Raw genomic sequence first — 21,990 nt, forward strand, 5'->3', positions numbered from 1 at the left:
TAAAATGACTAAAGTTGTGTTTATTCTCCTGGTCCCTCTTCCCTAGCCTGTACCTTTTATCCCTAAGAACTGGGAAGGTTTCCACAGTGTAACAAAATCTGCTAACTTTGGGCTTAGTAGCCTTAGCTGCACGGCAGAGGAGGCCATGCAATAATGTTGCTGACTGCAACAACCTTTTCTAATTTGGATCTTAATAGCATTAGTCTAAGCCCTGCAGAGTCACCTCTGCTTAGGAAACGGTGCCTGTTTTATTTTGATTCTTCAGGCTTGTCAAAAGCATTAAACTTCCTGCACTGTTTATGTGGCTCCTAAATGCAGATGGAGCATAACTTGTTTTACACAGCAGCCCTCTGCCCTCTTTCCAGACTGATAATCCCATTTTCCTACTCTGATTTGCCCGACTTCAGCCTCAAGAATTCACAGTCTGAGTACATGCCCTTGTGGCAGCTGCAGTTAACTTGAAGCCACAAGTCTTACAAATAGGAATCAAGAAAAAAAGAAAGAGGAGAAGGATATAAAGGGAAAAAGAAGGCCAGGATGGAAAGGAAAAGGAAAGCTTCTGCCCTGGTGTATCTATTTTCTTGATATTATTTCTCTCAACCTACTCAGAGATTCAGTGTACTTATATAGATACATATAGGTATGTGTGTGTCAGTGTGTGTACTTATGCATTTGGTGGGGGGACATAACATGAGAACTAAATTGCTCTTGTAATTAAACCGTTCTGATTATTCTTGGACTAAATGCTTCATTATATTCTGTTTTGTTGCTGTTGTTGTTTTTCCAAAAGGTGATCATTTTACAGCTTACAATAGCAGAGTGAAATGAGAGTGGGAGACTTCACTGATAACATCATACCTCAGGCAGCCCCTCATAGCCACAGCTGTCCTGCTGACCCACAAAGGGAGGGACCATTCCAGAAGGGAGTGTGCCATGCTTCAGTCCTTCTAATTTGTGTTACAACCCATACTTCATTGGTTCAGCCCTTCAAGGTACGTAACTAATGCAGTTTTGATGTTTTATCTAAAGAAGAGTAAGAAAGAAAGGTGAGAAAATGGAGGAAGCCTAAACTGATGGGGAGCTTCCTCTAAGCTTTGATTTTCTCACCTGGTATTGATCGCAGATGCAGTAACATTAAATCTATGCAGACTCATTCTCCGAAGAAATCAGTTTACTCTCAAGGATCTTTGCTTGGGCAAAAGCGGCCCTACATACCCACTAAGGCCAAATGAAGGGTGTGGAAGACTGATGCTCCAAGGGCAGCAGTAGGACGTAGCAGTAAGTGTGTCAGCCTGCAGGAAATAATACACAGAATCACAGAATGGCTTGGGTTGGATTGGACCTCAAGGATCATCAAGCTCCAATCCCCCCCACCGCATGCAGGGAGACCAGCCTCCATGTTTAATACCAGACCAGGCTGCACAGATCCCCATCCAACCTGGTCTTGAACACATCCAGGGATGGGGCATCTGCAGCCTCTCTGGGCAGCTGTTCCAGCACTTCACTACTCTCATAGTAAAGAAATTCCCCCTGACATCCAACCTAAATTTCCCCTCACTGAACTTACAACCATTTCCCCTTGTTCTGCCATTATCTACCCTTATAAAGAGTTGACTCTCCTCCTGCTTGTAGGTTCCCTACAAATCTTCCTTTTTTGCCTTCTTGATTGTTTACTCCTCAGTGCCTGTATTTTAAACTCAATGATCCCAGGCAATTCTACACTACTAAGTAAACACATCCATTAAAATATTAAAATAACCATTACTTAAAGCACTAAAATAAATACAGAAGTGTTTGGCAGGTTGTTGCTTATGCTGGAGGCACACAAGTAAAACAATTTGTTTCCTTTCTCTCTTGCTCCAACTTGGTAGATTACCTGTAAAACATCCATGTAACGTATGGTTCTTATTTTTTTCTCTCTTAAAAGCAGTTTCACAGTCAAGGTTTCCACTTCACGGATGGATTCTGCGTACCATAAATTCTGTGCATGAAATTGTGTTTTTCTGAAAAAAGAACCATAATCAACAGTAAAGAAACTCTGAATAAGAGGGCTGGGACTATCATTTATAAATGGCACATTTTGTAATATTCCTCTCCTTTTACACTAGCTAGCAAAGATGATAATTCAGCAACGTTTTCACATTAGAGATGAGAAGAAGAGGACAACTGATCCTGTAAAGACTTCACCTTCATCATGATTGATTCATCTCTGTGAGATAGCAATAGACTTTTTGCAAGTCTCATCCCGCCATATTATAAAAGACAAGAGCTTTGAGAAATTGCTTATTACTCTGACCTTGAAGAACAGAATAATAGAAACTTTAAAAAAAAAAAAAAAAAGTTTTTTTTTTTAATTTTTTTTTTTTTTTTTTTTTAACAGAAAAAGGAGGGGGTAACAGGTATGATTTATAAATGGTTCTACTGTCTTTAAGGTACACTAAAAAGTGCTCTTGGATAACACAAAAGGCCTTGATGCCTCCATTGTAAACAGTGCATATTTGGCTAGGTTACTATAGGAGCCTTTCAGGAGAAGAAGGAGGCCTAAAGAGGAGCTGGCAATGGCTCACACTTCAAAGATGCAGGAAGACCAAACATTTTTGTGATCTGGTAGAAATTATTCTCCTTAATATACATGCGAGCAAGGTAGGCACCAAACCAAACCTCAGCAGTCACAGAAGAGGCAGAATTGTCTCCAGAGCACGTTATGTCCTGCCCTAAGACAAATGATTCCTTCTGTTACCAGCAGAGCAAGTGATGGTGAATTCCACGATGTAGATACACCTCTCATAGAAAAGTCGAGGAAAGCAATGCAGAATTCAAGTTTAATTTATGAGGGATTATCAGCAGAACATCTGGAGACATTCCTACAGAGATCTACTGGCAGAAGATTAAGACAAGCAAGATATACAAAGATACTGTGACAGGAAAAATGAGGTGGTTCTGTCACAAATGGCCTTATTGCCATACCTTGTCAATTGCATAAACTCAGTGAGGAACAGTCCAGACAGATACCTGCTTTTTGTTGACACAACCAATAGTAAACAGAAGGAGAGCTGGTGCACAAATCCTTTCTTAGTGCAATTAAAGCCTCTCCTGAAAACAGAATTTCTTCTGAGAACTGGGCACTGGTCTTTGAACTATAATTCCTGAAAGAGTTATTATTCTCCATGCTGCAAGAAGGCCTGAGCTCTGTAGGGCAAGTTAAGCAAGCAGTATTAGGTAGATCCTATACTCTGTAGAACTGCTTTCTCATCCAAAATCCTGAAGCATACCACCATTCAGTAGGGAGCGATAGAGTATTTCATTAATTTTTGAATATTTTTATATGACTCTACAATTGGCGCACCAACTGGAAGCAAAGCATTATTTATCGAAGTCTAAAATACATTTTGAAAGATGGATAAAAGGAACAAGGCAACAATTACACATATTTGATAGCAAATCGTGATTGGTATATACAATGATTAATAAAGATAGTGAAAATGACAGTGATAAAAATAATGATTAATATTCTAGTAACATTATTCGTTTTGTAGTCCACACGACTATACATACATTCATCAAATACATATTCAGTTCGCTGTAAATTAAGGTACCTGTCTCAAGAGGGATAGTACAAACAACTGGAAAGGAAGGTGATGCTTCTCAACTCTTCGGTGATGGCCATCCCTCTAACGCCTGCCGTGCAGTGATATGCAGGGCAACAGGCTCCAGCCATAGCCTGGCTGGTAGCAGCATGGTTCAGATACCGGGCCATGGCATGGAGCCCATCCCCAGTGAGCATGGCCACTGACTCCTGTTCCCCTTGACCATCCTCAGGCTTTCATCACCATTTTTCCAGACAGCACTGCAGGGAAATTAGGTTGCAGAGCATGTCCAATTGCTGGGCTGCATCAAGGAAGAAGGTTGCTATGATGCAGCAGGCTTCTCCAAAGGGCTGCCCTGTGGGCTGATCCCCTGCATTGTTTCTCCTGTGGCCCATTTACAGTCTGGGTTCCTTTCCCATGTACTGCTTCTTGACCAAAACAAGCACCCTCAACTTCAACCAGGAGGCCTCCAGACAACATGCTTTTGGTGTCCTTCCCTTGATGAGGAGTATTTCCAGTGAGAACCAATTCCCACACACTTCTATGATGCTGGAGTCTGGTGTGGTGATACCCCTGAGCTGCTTCTGCCAAACACTGCAGTTTGTCTTCAAAAGGTGTTTTTCAATATAAAAACTAAGAGATGATGTAGCTAAACTGGAATCAGAAGAAAGGATTGGGAAGGCAAAGGAATAATAATACATCAATTCAGTCAAGTTCTTGCTGTGAATATAAAACAGTATGTCAGTATTCTGCATTGATTACCCAGAGAAAATTTAGTATCTGAGTGCTGCATTATCTCTGCTCTGCACCTTTTTTGTTGCGCTTGTACCAATGCATATTTTACAAAGATTAATATGCTCCCACCAAATCCATAGAGTCTTATGAAATCCAGGGAGACATCTGGCAAGTATGTATCAGATCTTTTTTCTGTGTGTTCCTAGCAAAGAGATTAGCAGCCAGTGAACTATTCTTAAGTGAGAGGGTGAAATGAAATGGAGGTTTTATTGATGGAGTGAGGAGATTGCTGGGAATTCAAAATGTGAGGTTGTAAGATGACTTCAGATTGAGTTAAATATCTCCTCCCCTGACTTTAGAAACAGCAAGTAGCAATTGAAAGAGTGCAAAAAGTAGAAAGGGACTGCTAAACAACTTCATAGCTTAAGGAGCTAATAAATGCCTTTAATAAACCTGGTATCCTTTGCATGTTTTCACTGACTTCACAGGCATATTGATGTGAGGCTGCGTCTTACATAAAAAAAGAGGGAAAGGTAATTAATACAGCTTTGTTTGATTCTAGCAAATTCACTGATTTATTCCCCATTTACCTCTTTCCTTTAACGAATTGAACTTAGCAGCCATATTGAACCAAACAGAATCCCATCCTATCCTAGTGAGTTATTAGAAAGCGAGCTTAACTCAGCCTCAAAATAGCTATCAAATAGCCTGATCCATACAACTTCTATTGATACCATCTGCACTTGAATCAGATGCTGAGCCACCTATCCCTGGAAAGTTTGCCAGTGACTGGCTGGCATTACTTGACTCAGCACTGAAGGAAAGAATAAGGTTTAAATATAGAAAATCTTTAAGACATTTGAAGAAAAGCAGCTGACAGTTTCCCAGTATTCACTCTAATAAAGATCTGCTAATGGCAAAAGGGTTGAGGCAGTAACCTACTTTGCTGGGGAAAAAGAAAACGTTTGGAATGAGCGAAGTCTGTACCACAGACTTCAGTACGCAGCACAAAAAACAGCAGCAGTGTAGTACACATGGGAGGTTTACTTGGCAATGAAGGTGAGGTACCCAACAGCTCTCATGAAGGCAGTGCACAAAGTATCCGTGTCCTTCATCCCTACTCTGGCAGAGCCACACAGCTTTATGCTGACAAGTATTACAACCAGCCATCTATTTTTAAAACCATCCCAACATAAAAATTTACAGCACATTCACAAGATCTAGCACTAATTTTTTGCAAGAATGCACTGTGGATGACCATTAAAAACACAGGCTTAGATCAGTCATTTGCCATGCTAGGAGGCAGAGCTATCACCTTTTCCAACAAGACACATAGATGAATGAAAGACAAACATAACGATGGATTTATGTGCTGAAACACAATTCTGCTCTGTTTAAATCCAATAGCTTAGCAAATATCTTATCCTCCTGAATCCTACTTCAAAATCCAATTGTCAACGTCAATAATAGCTGTAAGATGAATAACAGAGGTCACAAAATACAGCAAAATGTCTTCATAAGTCTTGAAGCTCTGATCAGTGTGCCTGGACATCAGCACTTGCAATAAGCATGGGATAGGAAAACTGTAAAATACTACTTTATCACGGCCAAGAACCAAGGTTCAGTCAAGAACCTTGACTGTGAATGCACCTCCACAGTGTAGTAAGGATAGCCATTAATAAGCCCTAGCCATACCTGGGTCAGAATCTCTCTGCATGACTTCTCAGTCAGCCAGGAGCCAGGTCAGCACAGTGCAGGACTGAAGCTGGGGTAAGACAACATCCCTTGAGATTCAGCTCCCTTTTTCTTCCCATTCCTGAGAGGGATCAAGCAGATAAAGAATGTTATGCATCAAAAAGGAAACTATCATGGTAGTGACACCTTGTTGATTGAGGTAATGGATAAGTAGGTAGAAAACAAGCAGATATTGTGAGCAGGGAAAGACTGAAGAAAATTAAAGCAAGTGAACCTAGAAAGACAGAGTAAAGTGCCCTTAAAAAGAAGGTAACCTCACTTAATAGACAGTGTAGTTATTGCTGCTCTAAAATGTAGAGTAAGAATTGAGAACTATGGACAAGTTGCTTGCTTTTAATGAACAGGCATTGAAAACAACTCAACAGATGTATAGGAGAAAATTTTCTAGTCACTCAGACTCTGAAAGCCGTTGGCTTCCATTCTCCGGTATCCAAGAAAATTCCCGGAGTTACTTAATCAGTAGCACAAGAAACAGAAGGAAAACAGTTGACCCTGCTAGTATGTGGGAAGGGCTTGCATTCATCTCGGAAAAAACTGTGTGATTTGCTCCTAAGGGCTGGCAGATAAGAATCATAGAATCATAGAATTACCCAGGCTGGAAAAGACCTTGAAGAACATCAAGTCCAACTGCAGCCTAACTCTAAAAACCCTCTGCTAAATCATATCTCTGAGTACCACATCCAAACGGCTCTTAAACACATCCAGGGATGGTAATTCAACCACCTCCCTGGGGAGCCTATTCTAGTACTTAACTACCCTTTCTGTAAAGAAGTTCTTCCTAACATCCAACCTAAACTTGCCCTGGTGCAACTTGAGGCCATTTCTGGACAAGGTGCACGTTGCACACACTCCAGAGCCTGACTACACCAGGACCCCCAAGCCTCAAACATCTCAGAAAGGACAACAAGGTCATTTCCTTGAGCATTCACCACTGGGCAACTTATATACATCCTTGTATGCCTGGGACCCTAGTGCAATAATTAGCACATTTTCTTTTAGTCAGTCTGTGCCAGTGTGCACCTCGATGTAAGCTTCATTTACTAAAGGGAGAGGATGTTAATGTGCAGAACAGTCATTGCCAGAAAAACAGACTGCCCATTTTCTAAAATAGGTGTGAGAAGAAGATCTATATGCTGAAAAATTTCTCGGTTCCTACTTTTTCCCTAGTTACCAACTCAATGAGTGCCCCTTTGTTTTCCAGGTCACTTTCCAATTATATTATTACATGTTTCTTTCGTTCCACAACCTTTAATTCTTTTTCAGTGTTGCAGAATTAACTGGACAGGGTTCTTAATCTTGTCTCTACAAAGAACTTGTTGTAATTGCAATGAATGCTTTCATTTTGCTGGTGTCTGAAATACGATTTGCAGGGGAAGGAGGGGTGAGGGTTGTTGCTAGTCCCATCATTAATGACATTCTTGCAGGGATTGTAGTGGTGGGAGTAAAAAACCCAAAGCTTTTATATAATAATGAGCATGTGTCTGCACGTGGGCTACTCCTTTAAGAAGCCTTGGGCTGGTGGATGAAAGGGGACGTAGGAAAAAGGCAGCCCCATAGCCATAGAAGAGGGCAGAGGTTAAATCTGTTGGCATTTTTATCACAAGAATGGTCACTTCACATCCTCTCCCTGAAGGCTTCACTGAAATAGAGGTATTTGTCATCGGCACTGCCCTGCTGGTAGAAGGTAAGCTCAGTTTGGGACCTCAGCAACAAAAAAATAAGATTTTTTGCCTCTATTATTCCTGGCGCGGTGGATGGGAACCAAAGCAAATAGCAGCATAGCAGCACTTGTGATATGCTGACCCAGACCTGTGCTGATTACTGTGTTTGCGTTATCAGTGCTTCTGGTGGGCTGCCAGCTGTTTGCAGTGAAGATCTGCTCTGTATGCACAGCTTTACTGTGGTAGGGAAGTACTTGCCAATTAGATTTCTCATCAAGAATTTGGGACGTTAGAATATGTTGCTGACTTTTAAAGGCAATTTCATCTTCCTCAGGAGAAGGATGCTGAAATGACTGATGATCCCTCAATAAAATCAGGCTGCTTGTTTTGTTGGCCATGATAGCTATTTTATAATCAAAAATGATAGATCCAAAATAGCCTCTTAACTGCTGCATATATCCAAGTTGCACTAGCACCGCTGAAATTAATGGCTTCTGGGTAAAAGTAACAAACAGAAATACATGAGCATGAGGTTCAAAAACAGCATTAAGAAGTAAAATTTGAGGTAGGACAGATTGTGTTCATTTAATGAAGCCAGTATGAGCTTTTCCTAAGATGTTCCACCTAGATGAGAGATGAACAAGATTGTCAGTTGTACCTGGCAGCCAAAGAAGGACAAGCTTGCAGCTGGGAACACATAGATGTCAGTCACTGTCCTCTGTTCATAGCTGAATCCAGTCACGGCCTGGGCCCCACTCCTGCAATTTGCTGCCCAACCACGGATGCAGGGAACCTGGGGTCAAACAACAGAGGAGAAGCCATACAGTCAAGCAGAATGGGACAAATGCTCGTCAGCTCACCCCATGCATGTGCAGTATGGCAGAGGGAAGGATGCTCACCTTCTACTTGCAGGCTAGCTCAGCCGGAGTGCAGCATCACATCTGCCTGCAAAGGAAAGCTGGAAGAGCTGTGCCAGAAATTCTTCCTTGGAAGAAGAGAGAAGAAAAAGCTTCTGCTACTGGCCCAGGAGTCAGCTGCTGCTTAAACACAGACTTAACAGCCATACCAAGCCAACAGCAGTCTGGGCCTGGCAGTACCATGCATAAATTTGCCCTTCATTCCTGAGGAATGAGAGGCAGCAGGAGAGCAAGGATTCTGGTGTGTGCTGGCACAGGCTGACAGAGAGGATCCTGTTAGGGTCTGGTCCCGCAGCCCTGCCAGCCCCCACCTGGCACCCACAGGACAGGGACCTGCAGCTGCTCAGGCCCAAGCACAAAACTCACTGGCAAACTGGCAACCTCCACTTATAGCTAGAAACAGTCTGACACGTTTATGTTTCACTAAAGACAAATGGCCACATGACTGCTCAATATTTTCTGCAGGGTTTTAGGGTGCCCAGTGGGTTCACAGTAACACTTTATCTTTGCCACCTGACTGGGAATACTGAATAATTAAAGACTAATTTACTTTCCCAGAGACTTTGAGAGAAAAGCGATGGAGATCTTTTTTTGCTGCAGTATGTGCCATTTGTAAAATACTGCTGAGAAACAGGAAAACTGTGCATTCACTTTTTCTAACTGGACAGATCATCTGCTTTAGAAATAAAAACTCAAAGATATGTGATGCTGGCCTTTAAGAAAGCAGTGTGAGGTGAAGCCTTAAACATCCACAAAAAGAGGGGAAAAGACAAAGCTGATATAAGTAATAACTCTTCAGCTCTACCATAAACGTGGTCCCAACAAACCTCCCTAAAGGTTTGGGAACACTTGGGAGGGCTGGCTGCAGTGTTACCCTGCAGGTGGGAGACAAGCTGACAGGGGAGAAATAAGAACAGCAGACCTCACACGGCTCCAAATATTTCTCCTGGAAATATTGTGTTATCCGTTGTGTAATGAAAGGCACGCATCAGCTGTTACTATGGTTATGCCATCAGCCATTAATGTAATTAAAGTAGGAGCAGGATTTCTGACTATACAAAATTATCCATCTTATGTAACTGCAGAATTAAGACAATGAGCACAAGTAATAACGCTACTTTAGAGAATTAAGGGATATGGATTTTTTCTGCTCCACATCATTTCTCCTTCCAAGAAGAACACAAAGAAAAAGACATACTGCCTCTCATGGAACTGAGCCTTAGAGATGAGATGTTGAGTCAGAGACTCATCAGAGCTAAAATAACTCAGCTCTTGAAAAGGACATCAAAGGACAAAGTTTGATTTAAAGCAGTGAAGGATGGGGTTCAGGGCAGCACAGCCAAGTGAATAGCTGGGGTTGCTTAAGCACTCCTCTCTGACAACAAACATTAACTCATTTTTTTTAAATCTATCAGTGACTGCTTTTTATAATTAGATTATTCCTTTCCATGTATAGTCTATTGACGAAGGGCAGTAATAAGATTGAGCCGGTGTGATTCAAGCACCCTCTAGGTTAACCCTAGGCAAAATCCCAAAGGGAGGCAGGCTGACAAGGGACTTCTGTGCTGAAACACACAAGCGTGTAACAATCAACAATAAATATGACCCATTTCCCTGCCACAGCCAGGCCTGGCGACGTGTGTGCCAGCAGTGCGTGCTGGCTGAGGGTCCCCGTGCAGCTGCCTCCTCTGCAGCTCCCTCCCTCTGACCCTTGTATTCCTGGATGGAGCCTAGAAATCAGGTCTCTCCATTAAAACAAAGCATAGAAGTGCAAATAAAACTGAAGTGTTTCTTCCCTGCATGAGTGGACACATCTCCAATGAGGACTGAAACAGTAGCTTCAGCTGTCACCTGTGACTGAATGTTCACAACTTGCAAGCAGACCCTTTGGATATATTTCCTGTCCTTATAGACCTTTTCCGTTTCCAGTTGAGTCACATCAAACTATTCTGTTTGCAGCCCTGCTTGGTTTCTGCCTGAATGGCCTGACGATTATTTCCTTCCGAAAAATCAAAGAGCTCCGAACACCCAGCAACCTGCTGGTTCTCAGCATCGCTCTGGCTGACTGCGGGATATGCGTCAATGCATTCATTGCTGCCTTTTCCAGCTTCCTCAGGTATGTGCTCCCTACTTCTACCAGGCAAGGAAAAAAGCAGACTTTACCACCAGCTCATTAAAGAAACAAGTTAACCAGAGAACTTAACCGGTTGTTATAATAGAAACAAACTGAACAGTGAAATAGTCATACGTTTGACTAAACCTCGACATTGACCACAAATTTATCTGCAAGCCTTTCCGTTGTTCCTAATGAACTTCTTGATTAAATTTCTTATTCTAGAAGCTTGTGGAAAAAGAAAATGCAGACCAGTTTGCAAGGAGTTCAAATCAGACATGAAATCTGATTTTCCACATTCTCCTGTCAATCATTCAATCACGACAGAAACTGTATCAAGCTTTTTCATCAGCGCCGTACTAGTAAAAAATACAGAGCCCATAAAATAGCTGTTTAATAATTCCACTTAACGAGTGTATTTTTAAACTGTGGGAATGGTAGAGAACACAAAAGCACCTACAAGAGATTGCAGGCAACTCCAAGAAGTTTCTCAGACTGGAAAACATGTGCACAAGCTATCGCCTTCTCCCCTCCATTAATTCAACTTATAAACGTGCCTTCACTTGTTTCTTTCATTTTCTTAACATCCTGCTTGTCTGTTGACAGGTACTGGCCCTATGGCTCCGAGGGCTGTCAGATTCATGGGTTCCAGGGCTTCCTGACAGCGCTAGCCAGCATTAGCTCCAGCGCAGCAGTTGCCTGGGACCGGTATCATCACTACTGTACAAGTAAGGCTAGGATTTACCTACCAGCTTTACCCCTATCTTGTTAAAAAACAGCATGTTTAGATTTCAGAGAATCCAAGCAAGCACATATTTATTTTTCTTTGTATCTTTTACGTATCAAGGAACTCTCTCTCCAAGGGACACCTTTCCAGCCACTAACCAATCACTTTCAGAAGTGATTTGCTCTTCCAGATTGCATCTAAATACCAACTCTCTTGCCATGATTTCACCTCCTCCGTAACTAATTATCAGGGTCCCAGACAAAAACCAACACCTCAAAGAGAAATCTATGCACCCTGGGCTTCCATCCAGCACCCTGCTTTGTACTAAGAAGAGCTTCATGCCCATGCAGAGTTTATTAATTACAGAAACTCAGTGTAGCTACAGAGCTGGCTCTGAAGAGCCAGCAGCTGGCACACAGCCCACAGCAGAGCACTTCTGCAAAGGCACAATGGGGCAAAAAACACAGCAACCCAACTGCACGATACACTGGAACTACGGGCCATGAGCCCCTTGTGGGTACCTTCTGCATTCCAGATCCCCTTACAAAGGCTGAAATGCACTACATCTGTTCCCAAGCAAAGAATAGATTATGTGCAAAGTTTGGTAACAGCAGCAGAATTATTTTCAGGAGGAATGTTATTTTCCTTCTCTTAGTGAAGGACATTTTTTGTTTTTCTTAACAATGTAGCTGTTAACTCTGACACCCTAGAGCTGGAGTTAATGGAATCTAATATTAGACAGGGAGGCTGACACAGGAAAACAGATTTGCCTTTTTTGTGCACTTATGAAAGCATCATTTTGAGTTAGGTGAAAAATGGGACTTTACAGGAATGTCAAAAGTATGGATTAATAGAGATAGGCTTAGTCTTTTGTCACAGAGCTATCTCCCATCCATTGGTGGTATTGGATTTGTGCTTCCACATAACATGAGAGAAAATTTCTGCTGAAGTGTGGTGCTGAGGTGGGTTTGGTGTCCACAGAGACCATTGGATTTGTGCTGATGCACCAGCTGTGATCCAGCCATGGTTGCAGTTAGGGAGAACTGGGAAATGAGCGCATGCTCTTAGCATGGAAGTCAGGAAACACAAGTAGGTGCACCATAATCTGCTGTAAAGCAAACCAGAGTAACCTTGTGAGCACTGGCACCAGCAAATCTTGCTTTCCTATGAATATGGCACTCAGGGATGATGCTTGCTTTTGTCTAGTAAGACATTTGTGGTGGCTGCTCCAGAGGCCTTCCAGAGGAAAGAGGAGCCTGGAGTACTCCACACAAGCACACCATTCCCGAAAACACTGTGTCCTCTTGGCAGCATTAACAGACGATGGCAGCCCTCCTCTCCTTGTGCTAAAGCACAGGATGCCCAGATCAGTTCATATAATACATCCTAAATCAAAGTTTAAAAGCTGGCCAGGGAAGAGACTGCTGAGCTGTAGCACTTCAATGCCACCTTTAGCATCAACACTGCCATTCAGACACAGCCTCTATATAACCACATAGAGCAAGAGAGTGTTAAAACAAACCCAGAGCACACAGTGAACGTGGCTTACTTGATGATATGATTGAGGACACAAAGGCTGCCAAATTTTTGTTCTGCAACTTTTGCAAAGAATTCAGCTCAGGCAAAGAAATGGCAAAGAAAAAGGCCCTAAATAATGCAGGCTGCAAGCTACATCCATACCAACAGCCGCTGGACAATAAAATGCATTTGGAGCGAGAAGAGTGGCATCTGTACATTATAAGAGAGCAAGCCTGAAAAACAAGTGCATCTTTGGGAAGATATTTTGCTCTCTGCAACACTGACTTTAATGCTTTAGTGTCGCACACTCCTCCAGCCAAGAGCATTGTACATGAAGAGCACAGGCAGATATACCCTGAGGGCACAAACTTCTTCACTTTGCTCAAACAGTTATGAAATGATGACCAAACACAGCTGTTGTTACTGAGCATTTTGAACCAAAAAAAGCAAAAACAGGAACAGGTGTTGTTAAAAGCTTGCGCTCTTTGGCTGTTCCAGTAAAACCAGCCAGTTCCCAGTTTCATCTGTCACACGCTGAGTATGAGAATGATTAAGTCATATTTCACAGATCTGATACACCAAGCCTACAGGCTATGCTGTGTTCTCAATCCATATATTAAACCCCTGTTGACACTCATGTGAGTTACATGCCTGTAAAGAAGGTACAAAGCACCTGTGGCTGAAAAACAACACTATCAACCTTTTATCTTCATCTTGGGAATTAATACTCTTCCCAGACTCACTTACACCATCCCTGATGTTTTTATGTCTTAAGAGTTTCCAAGAACATCTCTAATCACAGCATTCCTCAACCAGACACTCGATTATCAGGAATCAATATTTTTGAGGAAGAACGTACTGATGAGAACACGAGAGGTTATGATGATGAGGAGTAAAAATAAACAGACTTTCCATCTGTTCTGGATGCCAATAACATGAACCAAAGCATCCTGATGATTTCATGGTAGCGTTTAAGAATTAGGGGGAAAAGGAAAGTCCAAAGCGATTTGTCAGTGCTTTTCTCAATATTACAACACAGAAGAACAAAATGAGCAGGGATTTCACAGCAGCAATCAATTACAACAAGTAGGACTGCAGAGAGTTTGTATTTAATCCTTAAATTCAGAGCAATCTGGGTTGTGATATCAGTTTGGGAAGATTAGCAAACTACCATTTGCTCCAATTGCAGCTGTCAGCTCAGCCAGATTAGGGGCAAGTCCTCACCTCCTGTCACACTGTGGCAGCCACCCTGTCACACGTTCTCCATCTAGTCTTGCTCCTGCATCCGTTTGCAAGATGAAACATCAGCCTTTATACAGCTCTTTGCATTTTCACTGAAGCAGGAAATAATTGCCAAGACAGCTTTATGGTTATGGAGGACCACAGGAAAAAAGAAACAAATAATAATAATTAAAAAAAAAGAATAAAAATATCCCATTTTTTAAAGGTTATTTTAAAATGCTTTTTTTTCCTAATGTTTTCGTTTGTTTTTTCTGTGCACAACAGAAGCCATTACATAGTGCAGCTTTCTTATTCCTCACGGATACTGTGTGCTCCAGTCACCGCTGCTTTTCCCACTGCGCCAGCCCCTATTTTACTTCTGACTGATACACACCATTCTCAACAAGTTTTGTCTCTGACAAACTTAGCCAGTTTTAATTGGTACGTGCCATGTGTAAGCCTGAGATGAGCTGGATCGTTCTGGAATATTTCAGCTATTATAGAGCTTTGTCCCTTCCACTTTAGAAAAGCCTGTTGACCTTTTGTTTGAGAAATTCCTCTTGAATATCAACCTGAAATCTAGTTGAAAGGCAGCCACTGTGTCAGAGATGTATTTTTTTGCTCTTTCTGTGAAAATCAGCTTACCTTTTGGCCAATTTATAAATCTTCCAGAGATTTAAATTCATAAATGTCCCCACAGATTACAGGCAGTTTGCAACAATTTTGTTTTGTTTGTGATAATTAACTCTTTCCATTCCAAAGTAATCTTACAGACCTATAAAATTCCCTACGTTAACGTCTCACTGCTTGAAAAAGAGAAGCTTCCCTCTTGCTCTTCGAGGAGCCAGAGCACAAGAGTGATTAGACTTAATGAGACCAGACTGCCAGCACCGGGCCCTAATTAAGAAGTATTTCTTTGAGCGTATGCTGAACTCCATATATACACATTTAACTGAATTAGGACCTACGTGGCTATTATGCTAAATTGTACCCATCCAGAGAAGGCATTTAAGGTGAAGCGATGGCCTGTTCAGTATGACAGCAACTGAACTGCTCTCAGCTTGCTGGTACACTTTGGCCTCTCAGAGGACATTTTGACCATGCGCACTGAGGGCTGTTCTTTCCCCAGTCTTGCTTTTTTTTCCCCTGGGTTTCCAGCAAAGCATACAGAAAACTAAAACAATTTGTTTAATATCCCTCAGGACCAGACATGCACCTGGGCTGCCAGGGCAGGTAGCAGAGGTAGCAGCAGCTGATGGGTGAGAGCTTCCCCTGCTGTTCTGTGCACAGTGACAGCACATGCAACTTGCAGCACCCCACACACCTGTGCATGCAGCTGGATCACTCACCCCTATCAGCATAGATATTCATGAGCTGCCTTCAGTATGTTACCAACACTGCTCAAGTGACAAATTTCATCCATGCAAAGATCTTTCTTTTTCTTATATGCAGGGATCCATGAGATCTTCATTTTATAGTAGTCTGCAAAATGAAAGGATGCAAAGGGAACAAGTTTCTGCTGCAAGCTATCATGAAAAACAATTGCTATCAACTACCTTATAGGAGAAACGAACAAACAAAAAAGAACAAGCAACCTTTAGTTTGTGGGGTGTTGCTTGTTTGATTCCTTTTCCAGATTATCATGAGGACTTACCATTTACAAAACTGTATTCCCAAAGCAATAATGCTGCTTTTGTCATGAGCGTGGTGTAAAAGAAATACATTTTAGATCTAGGTCTCACTGCAGCTGCTCTTGGTAATGCCTTTTTAAAGGGTGCTAGAATGTGCAAAAGACAAAGCAAAACTGACAGCTTGTGTAATAAGCTGTGTCCTGACTGAATTTCAAGATACAGTTGCTTAAAGCTGAGCTACTAGAAGGATGATGTTGTAAAACACAAATGGAAATGGAAGCTCTGGATCAGTAACAACACCAACATGCTTGCTTGAACATAAACTTAGGAAGGATGCAGTTCTGAAGGGGTATATGCTACATTGCTGCTTCGGGTTGGAAGGTTAAGGATAATTACAGTAATTTCTAACAAGTTTGACTCAAATTTCTAGCCCTTAAATCACAAGATATTCCCTTTTTCTTCCCTATTGATGTAATCTGTAGCCATATTAACAACTTTATGACAAAGAGTGATCTGAGCCTTTGTAGCCAAAAGACATAATCTTTGTGGGAATCATACAAAAGATACTTATTAATCATTATTAATCATCAATAATAATTATTAAAAAGGATGTCTAAAATGACTAAAAACGTCAATAGATTTCTTGCTACCTACCATATTAGAACAAAGTATTTAATAATTATTATTTTGTTTTTTCCTTAGTATTTAATTTGCAACATGTACCCCTTTCTCTCCCAGAGCCCATTCTTGAACATTCGCAGCAAACAATTTCTTCAAGCCAGTCAAACTCTTCCGTCAAGAACCACTGAAATATGAGAATCACAGAATCACCATTCCTATGAATCGGGAGTCTCACTGACGCACCTTGTTATTATCCTTCCTTAAACCAAAGGAGGGCAGCACTAACCAAAATAGCTACTGTGGAGTTTGTGATCCTTTCTGAGCTGTCAGTCCTTACAGGACTCGGCAGCCTTCATTACAAGCAACCCTAGCAGGTCCTTTGCCCTCAAGTCAGCCCTGTACACTCAGCAGCAGGGCTCACCTACTGCTTGCATCCCACCTCCAGACCCTCACCTTCCCAAGCAAGGTCAGAATTGCCCTGAATCCCGCTGGCTTGATGCTGCTGTCAAGGGCAGAGGAGAAGACTGCTTTCCAGCCCGAGTGAAAATTGCATCATTACTTCTCTCTAATGGGAGATTTGATTAGAAAGGAGTAGTGGGCAAAGTAGTACAGCTGGCGTCATGGGCAATTCAACCCAGGCATGATTGCGGACGTCAGCCCCGGTAACCAAATTATCCAGGCCTCTTTACATGCAGGCAGCGTGACTAACACAATGTTCTGTGCAGCAGGGAAGCCTGCCTGCCTTCTCCATGAAGAAATACTTCCTGCACCTTATGGAGCTCCCAGTCTTTTATTTCATTCATTGACTTATTCCAGTGATGCCCTATGGAACTAGATGAGATAGGCACAAGTGAGCGTTTTTATTATAAAATTAGAAAGAAAAGAATAATGACCTTGAGCTTCTCATTTCCTGTTCTAGGCTAAGCAACAATCTTAAAGGCAAAGTAATTCAACCATTAGTATTTTAGAACAGGATCTGTTGTCAAGTTAACTGCATATATTCATATATATGTCAAGAACCATCATTTTTAGAACAAGGTAGGTTGAATAGCCACATGTCCAGCCCTTAGGGCCAGGCAGAAAGGAAGCAGCAGGGGTCAGGTTCACAGTCACAGCCCTGAGCTGACCAACAACCTGCAGCAGAGCTCCAGTTCTTAAAGCACTATTTATTGCATTGCATCATGCCTTCTGCTCTTTGCCTCTCCTGAGTCTTCAAATGCATTCCCAAAACAAAAGAATATAGTGTGTTAACAGCAGCTGTATCTCAAGCACAGTACAAAGCTGAGCAGCAACATAGCATTTGAGTAAGGCATGTAGAAAAAGTACAGTTTGCTATTCCCAAAAGCAAAAACTTACCCCAGCTTTTATGCAAGATAGATATCTCTGGACTTGGGTCAGCTTCAAGCTACAGAACACAGAACTGCTTGTTTCTGCCTCAGGCCTGGAAGCCAGGACTCTGCTCTAGCTACACACGGCTCGAGAGCTTTGCCCAGAGGTTTTATACCAGGCATGCAGATCCCTTTTTTCTCTTCCTGCAGGGAGCAAGATGCAGTGGAGCACGGCCATCTCCATGATGGTGTTTGCATGGCTGTTTGCTGCCTTCTGGGCCACTATGCCCTTGCTGGGCTGGGGGGAGTATGACTATGAGCCCCTCCGAACTTGCTGCACCCTGGACTACAGCAAAGGGGACAGGTGAGGATGAGTCCAGCTCTCAGGGGAGGCTGCTGCTTCTTAGGGTGGCCTCAGCAGTGCAGCAGGGCCCAGCCATCACCTACCTGCTGTGGTACTAGGACAAGGCATGCACAGCCCAAGGCTGCCTCAAGCACATAAGGATGGCCAGAACCAGCTTCCTCCACAGGACAAGCCGGTGCTGGGATTTCTGCTGCTCCCTTGCTCATTAGTCATAAGCTGCATCTTTTTGGGGTTTAGGACTTGAAACACTTCATGGTATTCTTTACGCAGTCCAGCCCTGATGTCCTAATAAGGATGCCTGGGGTTAGCAACCAAACACCTGTTGCGACTTCCTGCAATACTGTCCATCCCATGTGCAACAGCGCAGCACAACTGCAGAAAATCCTGAGCCTAGAAGCAAGCTAACAGAAATGGTTTGGGCCATATTAAAAATGCTGATTACTTAATAAATGCAGAAAGAGATGCACAAAAGAGAAATTAACCACCTCCTTTTTTTCCCTCCTCACCCTCTCCAGAAACTATATCACATTCCTTTTTGCTCTGTCCATTTTCAATTTCATGATCCCGGGCTTCATCATGATGACAGCCTATCAGTCCATACACCAGAAGTTCAAGAAAAGCGGGCACTATAAGGTAAGGAAGCTTCCTCTGCCCCTGCAATTGCCTTGCCAAAATAGGGCTGCATCCAGTCTTCAGAAATAGTTTCTTTCAGAGAGGCTTTGGCTCAGCTCCTTCTGGGCTATCTCATCACATTATGGTGCTCTGAGCAGGAAGGTAGCATGAAAATCCCATCTGTAGAGGACTCAATTTTTGACTGGACACAACTCCCATGACCCAACAGGGAAAATATTCCCCTCAGAGGGAGCAGTTGGATTAGTGACTCCAAGGACTCCCTTCTGCCATCAGTCCAATTCCAGTCATAAAACTAACACGCAGCACACACAGTATCTGCGAACAGCACATCAATAACCACACAGAGAAATTCAGCTCAGGAAGGATCATTGTTTCTAGTTTCACTACAGGTTCATAGCTGACAGGCTTGGGAGTCATCCAGAACCACACCACCGCAAGGAAACAGAGATGTGTGGTGCAGAGGGGAGAAAGGCCTTCCTAAGCACACCACATTTACACTTGGCTGAGGAAATTCAGAGATCTCCATGAGCTGAGAACGATGGAACTGCTCAGGAGTGGCAGGTTTATGGGAATGTAATATGGTGATTCAGCCAGTTGTTCCTTTAGATGCAGTTTGGGGTGCTGTGCATTGCAAGGACTGTCACTTCTCAAGGTGATGCGTAGAGAGAGTAGGGCAGACAGGCGTGTAGCAATATGGAATACATAGCATGCATGTCCTCTATGTTTTTCTCAGACAAATGTTGGTTTTCATTATTACAAGTCTTGTTTTGTGGTTTTTTTTCCTAGTGAGTTTTTGCAATGGTGTGTAATTTTTTCTATACTACTCTGTAGCAGTGAAGTTGAAGCAAAGTAATTACACTGCAGAAAATGTAAGGGCAAAAATATCACCTCCCTATTCATCAGTATTTGTGATACTTTCACAGTTTGCCTGCCTGCGAGGCCCTCAAGAAGTCAGCTAAAGATCACTTCATCTGTTTTCAGAAGTGCACATTTCCCTTCTAATCTGTACCAATTACTGGCTGCGTGTGGCACATATGCTGATGTCACAGGCCAACCATAAGGTGCTCCTGCCTCTGCCCAGGAAGGACTGTCCCCCCCCCCCCCAGCCCCACACCAGGTGCAGGGCTTCAGGCTCACTGTGCAGGCAGCCCTCAGCCCAAAGAGAGCTGTACTCACATGCCTCCAACACTGATGGTTATGGCACTCTGATGGGCGATGCTCTCCTGCTAGTAAGCATGGTCTCTCAGGATCTTTCCTATCTGCCTGTTGCAGCGTGAGGTTGTGGGACAAAAACAAAGACTGTGTTGTTCTTGCTTTTCAGTTTAACACTGGCTTACCGTTGAAGACGCTGGTTGTTTGCTGGGGTCCCTACTGCCTTCTGTGTTTCTATGCAGCAGTTGAAAACGTGATGTTCATTTCACCAAAATACCGAATGGTAGGTCAGCGGCACCTGGAGGAGGAACTCTCACACATTCCTCTCGTGCTCTTTCCTCTTTTCCCATGGAAACATACCAACCTGAACACTAGCAGTCCTATCACATCTGTTATGAATAGATCACTTATGCTAAGCCACCTACTCACCTACCGTTTTAAGGCAAAATAGTTCAGCACAGCAATGAAGCAGACATTATAACTAGTGCTTGGATCAAGCTCCATTTGAGGAATAATGCTTTTTGTTGTGTTTTTTTTTTTCTTCAGCAGCAGGTACGGAACTGAAGCCTGCATTGCTTCATAGTAGTGAGCATGGGGGTGATGAGCTGACAGTTGGACTAGATGACATTAGTGGTCTTTTCCAACCCAAACGATTCTATGATTTGGAGAAGCATTTTGTGTCCCTTTTACAGTGAAGTACAACCTCAGAGTTCTCAGTTTTGAAGAGACTGATTGTCCCATTTGTCTTTCCTAATCCTTGTCTCCTAAGGGAAGCTGCAACTCTGCAGTTCTGATGTTTCCTTTTGCCTATGAGCTTCAGCTCCGAGGGTCCCTCCAGGATTAATATTAGACTAATATTACAGTGCACCTTTCAACTTCCATTCGGTCATTAGCCCACTTTAAGATCACTAAAAGCATTACTGTATTAAGGTATTTAGCATCCTACAAAGCATGTTAGCAATAGTAGCCCACTCACTCATGCAAAGGTGTCCATGGCATACCCTCCAGTCCTCCCATTCACACTGTGCTGAAATATCCTAGTTTTTGGTGATACTAATCTAACTTTTCCTTCCTGGAGATTGTCCTTCCCTAAGGGGCCCCAGCTGAACAAATTGCTTTCACCTTTCTCATCATTCCAGAGCAGCAAGCTGCTGCCATCAGGGAAAGGTATTTTTTTTTTACAGAGGGAAATAGCCTAGCCTAAAATTATTCCGTTAGCTCATTGGCATGTTTTCCTCTCGTGCCTCCCTACAGATCCCTGCCGTTATTGCCAAGACAGTGCCAACCGTGGACAGCTTTGTGTATGCCCTGGGTAATGAGAACTACAGAGGAGGAATATGGCAGTTCCTCACAGGACAGAAGATTGAGAAAGCAGAGGTTGATAACAAAACTAAGTAACCCACTACAGCATCAAGACACATTAATGCAGGTACACCAGTGAAAGCAACACAGTAGAGGAAGACGTGTGCATTGTGGTATGTACGTGCAAAGGTGATTCCACACTGAAAAGGCTGTGTGCTGACTACAAGCAATGAAAGAAAGCCCCACGGATTATTGTTGAAACCACCATGAGCTGCTTGTCAAACAAGCTGCCTTAAACCTGTCTTGATTGTCATCAGGCCTATTTTATATGTCACTGCAAATAAACTGTATACTGGAAAGTACTTCTTTTTCTCGTGATAGACTGACATAAAAGCTCATCAAATTAACTGAAGTAGGGTATTCATTTACCCAGCAAGGCCTCCCCAAACTGAACTGCAGTTTGTCCATATGGCGATGCCTGAATTACTAAAAGATTAGAGAATCCAGAATTATGCCGCTTGTCTGTATTGATAGCTTATCCATCTTAAGAATGCATTTCCTATGCACCCAAAATGGGAGTTTCCAGACTTCTGCAATGAATGTGCCAACCTAATTCCATCAATACATGTTAGTGGACATTTCACTCCAGTAAGGAATAACAATAAATCCTAGCAGAATGCTAAAAGCCACTAAAAATGAATAGGAAACTAAAGAGGACACAACCT

At 42.6% G+C, this 21,990-nt stretch overlaps 1 protein-coding gene across 1 annotated transcript; it reads left to right on the plus strand.

The window, feature by feature from the left end:
* The first annotated feature begins 7,491 nt into the window (after positions 1 to 7,491).
* RGR (retinal G protein coupled receptor) lies at positions 7,492 to 21,626 on the plus strand. Its single transcript, XM_072340642.1, has 7 exons — positions 7,492 to 7,761; positions 10,615 to 10,771; positions 11,375 to 11,496; positions 18,025 to 18,178; positions 18,694 to 18,811; positions 20,133 to 20,246; positions 21,218 to 21,626. Exons 1-7 carry the CDS (start codon positions 7,683 to 7,685, stop codon positions 21,359 to 21,361), a joined length of 888 nt encoding a protein of 295 aa, XP_072196743.1. The 5' UTR covers positions 7,492 to 7,682; the 3' UTR covers positions 21,362 to 21,626.
* The last annotated feature ends 364 nt before the right edge of the window (positions 21,627 to 21,990 follow it).

This window comes from Excalfactoria chinensis, chromosome 6 (assembly GCF_039878825.1).
Source record: "Excalfactoria chinensis isolate bCotChi1 chromosome 6, bCotChi1.hap2, whole genome shotgun sequence".
NCBI classification, from domain to species: domain Eukaryota; kingdom Metazoa; phylum Chordata; class Aves; order Galliformes; family Phasianidae; genus Excalfactoria; species Excalfactoria chinensis.